General features: G+C 38.4%; 1 protein-coding gene across 5 annotated transcripts in view; it reads left to right on the top strand.

The window, feature by feature from the left end:
- Grik1 (glutamate ionotropic receptor kainate type subunit 1) overlaps positions 1–12587 on the top strand; it is a 453759-nt gene that overhangs the window by 297893 nt on the left and 143279 nt on the right. For all 5 annotated transcript variants that reach the window (XM_023706583.1, XM_023706582.1, XM_004646302.2 and 2 more), the window contains one exon: positions 9385–9566. In XM_023706583.1, coding sequence (XP_023562351.1) covers positions 9385–9566 — 182 coding nt within the window. The remainder of the gene's footprint in view (positions 1–9384; positions 9567–12587) is intronic.

Here is a 12587-nt window from a genome sequence, read left to right as displayed (position 1 = left end):
CAGCATTAGGGTGTTTATTTGTTCCCGTTCTGTTTTCCTAATGTGTGAGTTCACAGCTATGAATTTCCCTCTGAGAACTGCTTTCATCGTATCCCATAGAGACAGCGATTGACACTGAGTGTGGTGGTGTGCACCTGTAATTCCAGCTTTTGGGAGGCTGTGAACAGGCAGATCACTATGAGTCCAGTCTAGTAGTGAGATCCTGAACACCCTGTAGACCCTTCCCTAAAATTAAAAAAAAATTCTCTGAATTCATAGATTTCAGAGTCTGTTTATCTAACAACACATTTAAGTAAATATTATCATAAGTGGTAGTGAATGTTGCTAAGGAAAAATTAAAGCAACAAATGATATTTGGTAGACTAAAGAGTGAGGGACACTTTCAATTTTAAGGATACTAGGAAAAGCCTCATGGAAAATAACACAGGAGTAAGACACTAGAGAGGATAGTGAACAAACCATGTGGGAACAAGTGGAATGTGCGGAGAACATTCGAGATGGGCAGAACATCAGGTGAACGGCCCTGAAACAAAACAACGCTTGGTTAGCAGTACTATGCTAAGTTCCGTCCCTAAGAATTCCTCTATATGTTGAAATATTTGTACATAGAAATAAATTACCTGGAGTCATCATTGTAGCCTTCTTTTTTTAAGAGAGTACAAATTAGAATTAAAACAGAAAAAAATATTACAAGTGATACAGAATTTCACTTAATAAAGTAATATGAATTTCACAGTCTTTGTTATAATACATAGTTTTGTCTTCTAACCAGTTATTCATGCTACCAGATATATGCATGTAAAATTGGAAGAAAGAAATATATAAGAAATTAATAAGACAGAAAGTACAATCAATTGAAACAAGGAAATAAAACAAATTATTGTCTGTTCCTTTCCATAGCCCAGCAGAAATGTACAGTACAGTTGTCCACGCCATCCTGCTTACATACATAGATGTATCCCTCTTTATTTGGGCAAAACATATGTAAGGAAAAGAAGAAAGTTTCAAATACACATTTTCCTATTCTATAATGTTCTTATGCATAGGGCTGACTTCCCAAATTCTCATCTACTCCACTACTCTGTCATGTAAATGGATATTGAGACTGTTTATATTCAGAATAAATGAGTAAAGCTAAAATAATTAAAATATTTAGGCTAGAAAGGAAAGCCAGTAAACACATAGAACAAAGTGATTACTATTGACAAATGTCTGCAGGGCTACGGAGTGGAAAATGTTCTAGCTACATCCTCTGACCACAGTGGATGGAGGATTGAGGCAAGTAGCTCTGACATCACCCAAAGGATGACCTTCTAATCTACAGGTCTCTCTGGAGATGTAATGTATTTTTTTCCAAAGGATTTAGCTTCCTGGCCCTGGAAAAATTAGCCCAGACTATGAGAAAGGTCCTGATGCAATTTCTATAGTACCCGAGAGGCGGCCCTCAATGAAACCTGAGATAATTTCCAACTCTCTAAATAAGCTGCTTGTTTTAAGACTCAAACTCTTAGGGCTGGCCAAATAGCTCAGCAGATTAAAGTGCCTGCAAGCAGACTCAGGGACCGAGGGTTCAATTCCTGGGCCTGCCATGCCAGTCCTGCCCCCTGGGCATGCTGAGATGGCAATTGAGACTGGGCATGGTGGCACATGCCGGTACTCCCAGCTCTTGGGAGACTGTAAGCAGGTGGACACTATGAGTCTGATCTAGTAGTGAGACCCTGAACACCCTGTAGACCTTTCCTTAAAATACAGGGGGAAAAAAGTTCAAACCCTTATTTCACTGTATTGACTTGATGCCATCTCTCGGAGCATGTATTTTTAATAACTTAATGTTGTTGTCACAACCTATCATTCCACAAATAGTTATTGAACATTTACTATGTATTAGTCATTGTTCTAGGGACTTGGTGAACACAGCAGACAGAAAGTCCTATCCTGAAAGAATTTAGCGTAAAAGACAAAGGAATACATTCACCTATGTGAATTGAATTACACCTTTCAAACATCATAAGTATTTTGGGAGGAAAATAAAGTAGAACAGGATGAGGGTTATCTGGAAGCCAAGAGTGCAGTTTTCAGATGTCAATCTTATATCGCATTGCAAAGGTGAGATCTGAGCAAAGCTTGAGGGAGCAGAGGAGGGAAACCTGCATACCTGAGAGAAAGTTTCAGGCAGGATAGCAGCTAACATTGAACCTGAGGACACACCTGACCTATGAGAGCAAGAAGGAGACCTTTGCACATGAACAGATGGGCTTTTGCTCTTTCTGAAATGGGAAGACATTGAAGAAGAGTAGAATCTGGAATTGAATCAGATTCATATTATTAGTAACCAATGATCCCTGTGTTCATTTGTTACTCAGTCACTTTCAGGATGTCAAGGCAGAAGTATGGCAGGTGACTATTCCTGAGGAACTGCTGGTATCTATGCAAGAGTAAGGCATTAGCCAGTTCTGAGAATCCTTTGAATGTAGAGCTAGACTGACACTCTGAGCATGTTTGCATCTGTTCCATTTCCAAGCATTCACAATGTCTCATAGTCCTCTTTCCTTTGCTACCATGTGTGTGATTACCCTGCAGTGTTTGATTGATCAGTCAAGCATTGTAGGGTTTTGAGGAACTATAAATAACATCATGGAGGCTGGTGAGATAGCTCAGCAGTCGAAAGAGCCTGCTTAGGCAAGCTTAGGCAAAGCGCAGGGACCGTAGTGCAATCTCAGGCACCACATGCTGTGCCAGCCTTGCCCCCAGGGAAAGCTGAGCCAGCCAGAAAATAAGTGAGCAAATAAATAAATAAATAAATAAATAAATAAATAAATAAATAAAATCATGGATGTTCATAGCATGCATGCATTTTACCTTTTAGTTTGACTATTATCGTTCCTCATTGAGTATCCATCACTACATCTGCATCTGTTTGACACAGCTTTTGAGTTGAGGAATTTAATGTCTGAGAAACTTGAGTTATCTCATGGTGCACAAACTTGCCTCAGATTAACCTGTTTGACAAGAAACAGGAAACACATTTTTGTCCCACTCCACTGAAATAGCAAACTTTTGCTCAGTGTTTTAATTTGCACAGTGCATTCTTCTGAGATGAGTGCCATATGTTAAGTTTATTTTTAAATGTTGCATAAGAACTGGGAGGTTGGGCTCCATTCTTATAAAATATTAATGCTGTGGTGGCAGTGAGGCAGGTTATTTTGAATTGAGACCTGTGAACTAAAAAAATGAAAATTAAGTCCATAATAATAAATATAACATCCCAAAGGAGTACAGGATCAGAGGCAGAGTTGCCAAAGAAGACTCTAACCATTTGCCTTGGTCAACAGAAAGAGTTGGCATTACCTGAAATCAAGGCTTAGGTGGAAGTAGCTTGGGTGAATAAGGATAATTTCAGTAATTCATTAACAAATAAGCTACATTAGAGTTTCAGATATCTTTAACATAATGGAGTTAATATTAGGCATTTCAGGTATGAATCTGGGGTTCAAGGAAGTGAGGTAAATTTGAGCATCCTCAGTGTATAGAGTAGGGTTGTATAGGTGCCTCAAAGGAGTAAGTCCTAGACAGATGCCACAAGTTCTGCACTACAGAGACACACAGCCCTCTAAGGGGTTGTTTTATTTCTTGTACCTATGGTTTTGTTAAGCAATTTCTTCTTAATATATCATAACCACATAAGATTTCTAAAATGCAGCATATAATAAAGAATTATTAGTCATTCTCACCGTCTCCAAGCTTTAGAGTGAGGATTAATTTGAAATGAGAATAACACACATAAAAATGTCAGTCATTGAAAAAAATAAATCCTGGGAGCAATCATGAGAGGAATGACAACCACAGAAACAACAATAACTAAATTCTTGAGTTCTGACTATGTGTAATGCACTGTTCTTTTGGATAATTGGCTCATTTAATGTGCTCAACCATCCTATGAATAAATGAAATAGCTGCCTTTATGGCTATATTTAAATAGTAACTTAGAATTTTACATCGAATATATTTCCTTCCACCTCACCAAAGGGAGAAAAAAACAATAGAAAATACTGAACCAAGACTTTTGACAGAAACCTTAAATTTGAAACCAACAGAAAGTAACACCTCTGTCTTAGGTAATCCATCCAAAATGAAAGATATTCTGCACCTAATCAGTGCTGAATGAAGGAAGCAGTGAATCTTCTGCTGTCAGCAATCGCACTGTGCGTGACTGGGTTGTTGCAATCACTTGGTGCCTACCGAAAGCCCTCTGCTCCGTGCCTCTTTAAATACCCCTGGACAGCTGAGAGATGGGAAATTCCTGCTACTGAGTCCTAACTAAGCAATCAGTGATCATTCTTTTTTCTCTCACCTCACTCTTCCCTAGCTTTCATATCCACACCCTAGTCCTCTGACCAGAACCCTAGTCAAGTTTTGAGAATTCTGCTTGAGAGACTCATCTTTAGATACCATGCACCAGGGATATTACATTCAGTTACCACTGATATTGTCTAGAATTTAGTACCAGCATCCATTGGTGGAGCTAAGCACAGCACAGTATACCTTGAGTATTTTGGCTACAGCCTTCTGTGAGCTCCTTTGCAATCAAGGGACACATTTTCTCTTTGAGGACATTTCTAACTAGACTTTTTGGTGTACTTTTGAAAAATCATACATATGAAGATATCCACTTTAAAATGCTGTTTTTCCTCAGGTAATTCACTCCCCATTTCCATTTCCATTTCTTAGTTCTGATTTTTCTTCCCTTGAAAGGATTCACATTTATGCACAGATCCCCTTAAGAAACCTATTAGATTTGAGGGATATTAATATATCAACAAATTTGTGAAATGCCATTTTGCATGTTTCTAAGTTCAAGTGAAGAGGAAATTAACATTTGAAATGTGTGATCTGATCTCTGGGCCCTAGTGGTTTATTACCTTCCTTTTTACAACATCAACCCCACTCATGTGGTTTAATGAACAGGGAATTGGATTAAGACTCAAGAAAACCTAGGTACTTTTCTTTTGAACTCAGACTCATTGAAATAACTAAAGCTATTCAAAAATGGTTTGGGCTGCAATGTGAAGCTGAGAATTTCTAACAGGGAGAGGTGTGCAGTGGCACCTGTGTGGAGGTGATCCCTCCATCAAGTAGAGGCTTGACCCCCAAATTTCTCCCAATTCCTGTCATCTGTGACTTATTTTCTGGGCCCATCCAAACAATTAACCTCCCTGTGCCTCGCTTTCCTCTCTGCAAAATAGCTCTGTCACCTATCCATTTCAGAGGTATATTCCAGGCTTATTGAGCCATAAATAAAGCATGTTACATACTTCCTAAAAAGGGACTGTGTATATGGCAAGGTTTATTATCACTGAAGGAGAAGTTAGAGGCTATCTTAAACATCCAGTGAAAGCAGCAGGACCCTTTTGCCTTCCCCTCATTGCCTGAGTCGTTCCCTGTGCACACAACCAGCATTTTTCTGTGTCATATCTAAGCACACAGAGAACATATGCAGTCTAAGCAAGTGTACAGAATTGGCCATTTGGACGTTTTTGAGAGTTGCCTCTTTAAGCAGATCCTTGTCTAAACTTAAGTAAAATATATAGGCTGTTCCCCAAAGCATTTTTAAACCAAAGGTGCTGTTCTAATTGCATTCCTAGAGTTAGGGGTGGGGAGTAGTGTATTATGAGATCATTTTATATCTGCATGGTTTGTCTATATTTAGAAAAATCTGAACTCAGAAAAAAAATTAAGTGTGCAGTAAACTTGTCTACCAAATCATCTAGATTTAGCCATTATTACTTGATCACATTTGTTTTAATGTTCAATCATTTGGTAAATGATAGACAAAATGTGAGAAAAAAATGTCCATATAGTAATAACAATAATTATAAGTAGTAGACTCGTTCACCATTGGAATATAAATTGTAAACATTATGACTATTTTAACCCACAAATACTTTAGTGTGTATCTCCTAAGAACAAAGATCTTCCCTGGTATTGCTACAATATAATTATCAAATGTGGGAAAATTAAAGATGTTTCAATAGTGCTATCCAAATATATATGGAATGACATATTGTATATGATTCCATTTTCACTACTTGTCCCTGATCACTCATATTACTTTTAGCGATCAAGGTTTTCTAGTCTCTTTTCATCCTGAACATTTCACTCTTCATCATTCACAACATTGGCATTTTTGAAAAGCCTAGATGAGACCAGTTTTATTATATAATGTAACTCACTTGACTTTCTCTGGGTTTCTCCTTATCTGCATTTCATTTTTAAAGACCATCCTGTCCAGTGGACTAGAAGAAAACATAACCTTACCAGCTTGACATGCCCCTTTAACATTCTCTGCAATTGGAGACCCAGCTGGGCTAGGTCAGGTCACTTCCTTAGGGCTGGCAAAGAAAGGACAAGGAGAAAAAGCAGCAAAAGCAGATGCTGCACCTAAATCAGTTTCCCTTTCCCGGAAGTAACAAACAGTATTTTTAGCTATTCATTATAATGAAATGTAAATGACTGATGGATTGCTGGAAAATGAAACTACAAAAGAGAAAGCTTTCTCTAACTTCTGTCTCTGGTGAACTAAAACAGCTTTTTGAATTGTAAATGCTACATCATTTGCTAATGAAGCCAGAATGACCTTTCTTAAGCAAACAATTGATTCAAGAAAAGAAATGTAAAACCACCGTTCTTTGCTCCTTGTTCTCGGAACCAGTTGGGTCTGTAATCTTTAAATCTGCCTATCTTCCCTTTCCTAAATTAATTTATCTGCATTCTGGCAAAACAGAAGAGTAGTGGGTTAATGGTACATTTTTACTGAAGATAAGTTTAGTAAAATTAGAAACTCGACTTTTGTGCTGAAAGGCTCTTGCTTTTCCTCTCTTGGTATTAAAATACACTTTCCTTTATGAGACAACTATGACAGTGTATGATTACATTTATGGGGGGGAACATGCATGTGAAAGACCTTGTGTGTTTGAAAGGTCCTATACTTTTTGTTGACCCAACGTTTCTTTCTCTATTTACCTATACAGTGACTTATTTGTAGAATGAGTGAGTCATCCAATTATTTAACCTGACGTCCAAACGTAGGCAGTGTCATTGATTTAGTGGAAAAAACTCTACTTTGGTAACAGGAGGTAGACTTGAATTTCAGCACTGAATCTGCCATCATTAACTACACAACCTTGAGCAAGCCATTCCACCCTACAGCAGCCTCAGCTCATACTCTATAAAATAAAGTGGTAATTGATGCCCCATCCACCTCATGAGAGTTATGGTATGAAAACCTCCCCTAGGCTATAAGGACGTAGAAGCAGGGATGCGTTTAATTTACAAGGCTTAGCATAGTGTTTGGGATCTAATGAACATACAGGAAATATTTTTCTTAAAAATGAATGAATGAAATGAGAAAATGCATGTAAACTTTAAATGCCATGAGGGTCTATGCAAGTCATCAGGACCGGAAGACCCACTTCAAGACCGACATTCCATTCAGCAAAATACAAAAGAGCAGTTCATTTCAGCATATGAAATGCACTTTTAAAATGTTTTCCCTTAAAGGCCACACTGAGCAGTCATCTGTACTCCTGCTTAAGTTAAGTGTGTGCGTGCGTGCGTGCGTGCATGTGTGTGTGTGTGTGTGTGTGTGTGTGTGTGTGTGTGTGTGTGACTGGCAAAGATGAAGCCCGGGAGAAAGGAAAATTCATCCTTGATTTCTATATTTGCTCCATCTCATCAAACAATCCAACACTGCACACATTCCTCTGGAATGGCTTATTCATAAGGCAGCTTGTATTCATAAGGCAGAACAGTGAAGTGGAAATATTGAGCACTGTAGTCACAATTTACAGTTTTCATTTATGACTCCTCCCAACTGCCTTTGGAACCCAGAATAAGTTACTTGATTGTTTTGGCCTTTTATTTCTACACTTGAAATAATAAAGGTAATAATACTTGCTTCACAACATTATTAAGAGAATTAGTACACACAATAAGTAAAAAGGGTAAAAATCTGTGAGCTTCATTTGTTTTGTTCTGTTCTGTTTTTTGGTTATGTTTTAGTACTGAGCAAGGGTTCAGGACAAGAGAATCTGGAAGTAGGAACACGAGTGTCTTATTTTTGAGACATGAAAAGCTTCAACTACAGGAGTAACTTATAAATGAGCAAGAGTCCAGGAAGTCTATGATTTTAACAATTTCAATTTATCTACAAAAATAAAAGGAATGATGGATACCAAAACATGGTATGGTTCTGCAGCACTCTCCCCTACCTCCCTTGCCCCTGTCAATTCGACTCTGAAAAGCAGTATCAGAAATTGGCTGTCCAGTATTCCAGACTCAAACCTACCCCAAAGCATTAGAGAAACCCTTCTAATTTAAGCATCAATAAATGTGAGTTCTGGAAGAAAATAGATAAATGAAATAAGAGAAAGAAACAAAGGCATCATGTCCGGAAGTAACTCTAGCAAGTGTGGCTTCACGCCTCCGCATACCACAATGTCCGTCCCGATACTTCTAGTGCGTACTATTCCTGTTTGATTTGTTGAAGCTTAAAAAATTTTTGAAGGGACCAAACTTTGTACTTTAAAAATTCAATTTTCCCATATGATGAGAGCTCTTGAATGAAACATAACATCATACAGTGCAGCAGGCACCAGGCAACAGAGGGGAATCAGATAGAGGCTCTGTACGGCTGGCTTCCTCTGCCGCCTAAGGTGCTGCTATTGGACAATGGTGCACCTGAACAGCCCCAGAGCCCCAGTGATGCAAGTATTTCCTGCCACGCTAGTCAGTGGTGCAAGCTCTCCAAGTATCAATGGTCAGTTGCTAAAGAAGGTTTTCTGCTTTTATTATCATAATCTCTAAAACATCATAGTATCTTTAATCAAATAAGGATTTTCCAATATAATTTTAAATAGGTTAGCAAAAGATATAATGAGTCATTTAAAAATACTTTAAATGTTCAGCATGGAAAGGTTATAATAAAGTAGCCCAACCAATTAGCTGCTAAACAGGACATTATGTATAAATACTTAATGACAAGCTTCCAGAAGCTAACAACCCCAAGAAATTCTGTTAGAAACCTCAAGCAGATTTTTGTGTACCAAACTTTTGCGGTTAAAATCTTGAAAGCTGGGGAAGGCAACTGCATTTTAAATAAATTCAAAATGCACTTGGGAAAATTGGGCTTCTAAGCCACACATACCTACAAAGAGAAAATATCAGTGTAATCTATTGCAGAAAGAGGAATGACAAATGCAAAGTTAATAGTATAACCTTTAGGTAGGTGGCTGCTTTATACATTTTGGGAATGATATGTGTTTGACTGTAAATGGCGATAAACAATAAAGATCAGCTTCTGTTGCGTGATTGCATGTCATTTTCTAGGTCTAATTCGTCTGCAAGAACTCATCAAAGCTCCCTCCAGATATAACATTAAAATCAAAATCCGCCAGCTGCCCTCTGGGAACAAAGATGCCAAGCCTTTACTCAAGGAGATGAAGAAGGGCAAGGAGTTCTACGTGATATTTGATTGTTCACATGAAACAGCAGCTGAAATACTTAAACAGGTAAGAGGGCCCTGGAGGAGGTGGAAGGGTGGGGAAACTGTTATTTTTCTCTTTCTCAAAAATGTCATCTCTTTTTCTTGTTTTAGTGCAGCATGATAAATCATGTAGCAGTAAAGTTGAAGCTAAAAATTGAAAATGGCAGAACCCTTTTAATGAACTATAGGGCTTAGGTTAGTTTAGGTAAGTGTTTGGTTGCACATGTGTACCTCTGTATATTGTGAGATCTATGGGGCCTACCAGAAGATGAGAAGAACAGTATTTCAAGGTGATTTAAATATCGTTTTTCTTTATACCTTTTGAAAAGAAGGGACCAGATATCATTATGCAGTGCCTAATTTCCTAAACACAACCTTCATGGCAAAAGCTTCTTTGTGAAACAGGCAGGGTTCCAAATACAATAAAAAAGGTATGAAATAAAAGTGCTAGGAAAGATGCTTCTCTTTTCTAATGTGCTATAGACAATGAACTTCTATGTCTTCATCTCCATAGAAAATGTGGGTGGAAACAGTCCATTATAAAATCCCATATAGATTCAGCGTTGGTAACTTTCAGAATAACCAGAACAATAGCAAAGTAGTAATTTTGAGTGCTTTATCTGATCTTGAAAAATAAAATGCAGGATTAGAAAAGATGGAGCATAGAGTGTTTTTGTCTCCAGGATTTGGGATAGCATCAGGAAGGATTTCTGGCTGTCGTATTTGGGACTGGGGCACTGTACTGCCAAGCAGTATGTTACTACAAGCCAAGGAACCTGCTAAGGAACTAACAATGTATGTCTGGCAAGTGTGGTCAGAAGTTTAAAATAAAAGCAGTGATTAAACAGCAATGGATTTAACTTGGAAGAATATATATAAGCAATATTTGTGTGGTCTGCTGGGCATATGTTTATATTTAAATAGTTATTGTCACATAAACCAATGTTGTTATCTAAAACAATGAAACCATTACACTCCTTAGGTTTACAAGTTTGATGTTGGTGTTCTATTGACTAGAAATGGACAGTTTATACCTAGACCAGCACCTCCACACAAATCCAGAACTGTGGTTTCCTCAGTCCCTAGAAGGTCTTCTCTGAATAGTCTGGCCTAATGCTGTAGCCCTCTCTCCAGCTGATTACATGAAAAATTTATTTACAATCTATTAAACTGTAGATATAGCTTGAGTGTGTCTATTAAAATTTCAAGTACTGGAAACTTAATGCTTGGTTGGATCTTTTGAAGTAGTGAAAAATTCAAGAGGTAGCACGGAATGGAAGATGGTTAGGTCACTGGAAATGCCACCTCCAGAAAGGAGTAATTTAGTAATGTAGTTCTCCTCAGAACCTGATTACATAGTTCCTACAGGCTCAGTTTCTCACACTTGGCCCCAGAATCTCCCTGGCATCCTCCCCTACAGTGTTATCTCTTCCCCCACATTTACTGCTTTTGCGATGTTATCTGCTCTGAAGTCCTCCCACAGAGCTTCCCAGTCCTAAACCTATAGCACTCAAAACTGTTAAGTTGTTTTCTTTTAAAGCATCCTATCCTGGGCTTTGACTTACACCAACAGAAAAATAATCACATAGGCACAGAACATTTAAAGTTGTAATTGGAAGCAGTTCCAGACATCACTGTATTTAAACTTCTCACTTCACAAGAGGCAAATGACTTCCCCAGAGTAACACATCCAGTGCTTTCTCTATCCAAGACAAGAGGATCCTCTAGTTAGGCTGAAGAGTTTTGGTTAAGTTACTTCTGGATTGCAAGTGCATTAAGAAAATAGGAAAGAATGATGTCAGCAACTAAAGAATTTATGAGCATAATCAACACAAACTTTTACCTTATGGCTTCATTTGAGAATTTTAGGGCAGTTCATTAGTGTGTGTAGTTGGATTTGCACTGAGAGCAACAGCAAGATTTTTGTGTGACCCAGAAAGTGTAGAGCAGCTTCCTGTTCCAGAAGCCTGTTATGAAAAGGCTGGGATGTCTGTGATAATGAGGAGAATAAGTTGTAATGAGACTTCCCTTTGTTAGACACCCATTTGGATCACATAAATGGCCACATGGTTCCCAAAAGGCAGCCCTAAGGTGAGCGAGAGAAGTGCATTCTAGACTTTCCCCTCTATTGTTACCCATGTGAATATGACATTGTTTGAATAAGGGCCAGCCAGATAGCTCAGCGGATTAAAGCTACTGCTTAGGCAGATGCAGAGACCAGAGTTTGATCCCCAGTGTGTCATGGCAGCCCAACCCCCAGGGCACCCTGAGAGGGTAATAGAGACTGAGCATGGTGGCGCTCATCTGTAATCCCAGCACTTAGGAGGCTGAAAACTGGAGGATCACTATGAGTCCCATTTGTGTAATGAGACCCTGTAGACCCTGTACTAAATACATTAAAAAAAATTTTTTTTGAATATAAATATCTCTTTCCTAGTACCTAGGGATTATAGTATTTAGAGGAAAAAGAAAAACAAAACCTTTAGAGAAGCTCTCCCAAGAACCATCTGGTGAGGTAAGGGGAGTGGGTTTAGTTCAGCTTTCCTTTGCATTTACACCAATATATATACAGATTTCACTTTGTTGTCTGTCATATGTTTTATTGTATGCTTACTTTTTCAAAATATTTCAGTGGTAAGATCACCTATGAGGCCTGATGTAAGGGAAAAGACAGCCTGCTTGCTTGTTTAGTGTTTTTTTAGACTCATGATCTATCTACAGGTAGTTAGGAAGTAGGGTGCTTCAAATGTGTGCATCAGGAAACTCCTAGTGTATCAAATGAGGAAGTGTAGTTGCTCTTGAAATTACTGCAGAGGTCCCAAGTTGTGTCAGTGAGGCTGCATTTGGCCCTCCCAAAGCTGCTGTGCGTGGAAAATGATACCACACTCTTCAAGGCTTTCTAGCCTGGTCAAAAGAGAGCCAAGCATTCAGTGAGCTTTTATTTATCTTGCTCTATTAATTCAGGGCAACCACCTGTAGAGCGAGACAGAACTTGTCCTGTGCTCTAAATGTTTTAGGAAGAGAAAAAATGAAGAAGAAAAGGGAA

Source organism: Octodon degus, unplaced genomic scaffold (genome assembly GCF_000260255.1).
Source record: "Octodon degus isolate 3935 unplaced genomic scaffold, OctDeg1.0 scaffold00264, whole genome shotgun sequence".
NCBI classification, from domain to species: Eukaryota; Metazoa; Chordata; class Mammalia; order Rodentia; family Octodontidae; genus Octodon; species Octodon degus.
This window is presented reverse-complemented; position numbering and strand designations above follow the sequence as displayed.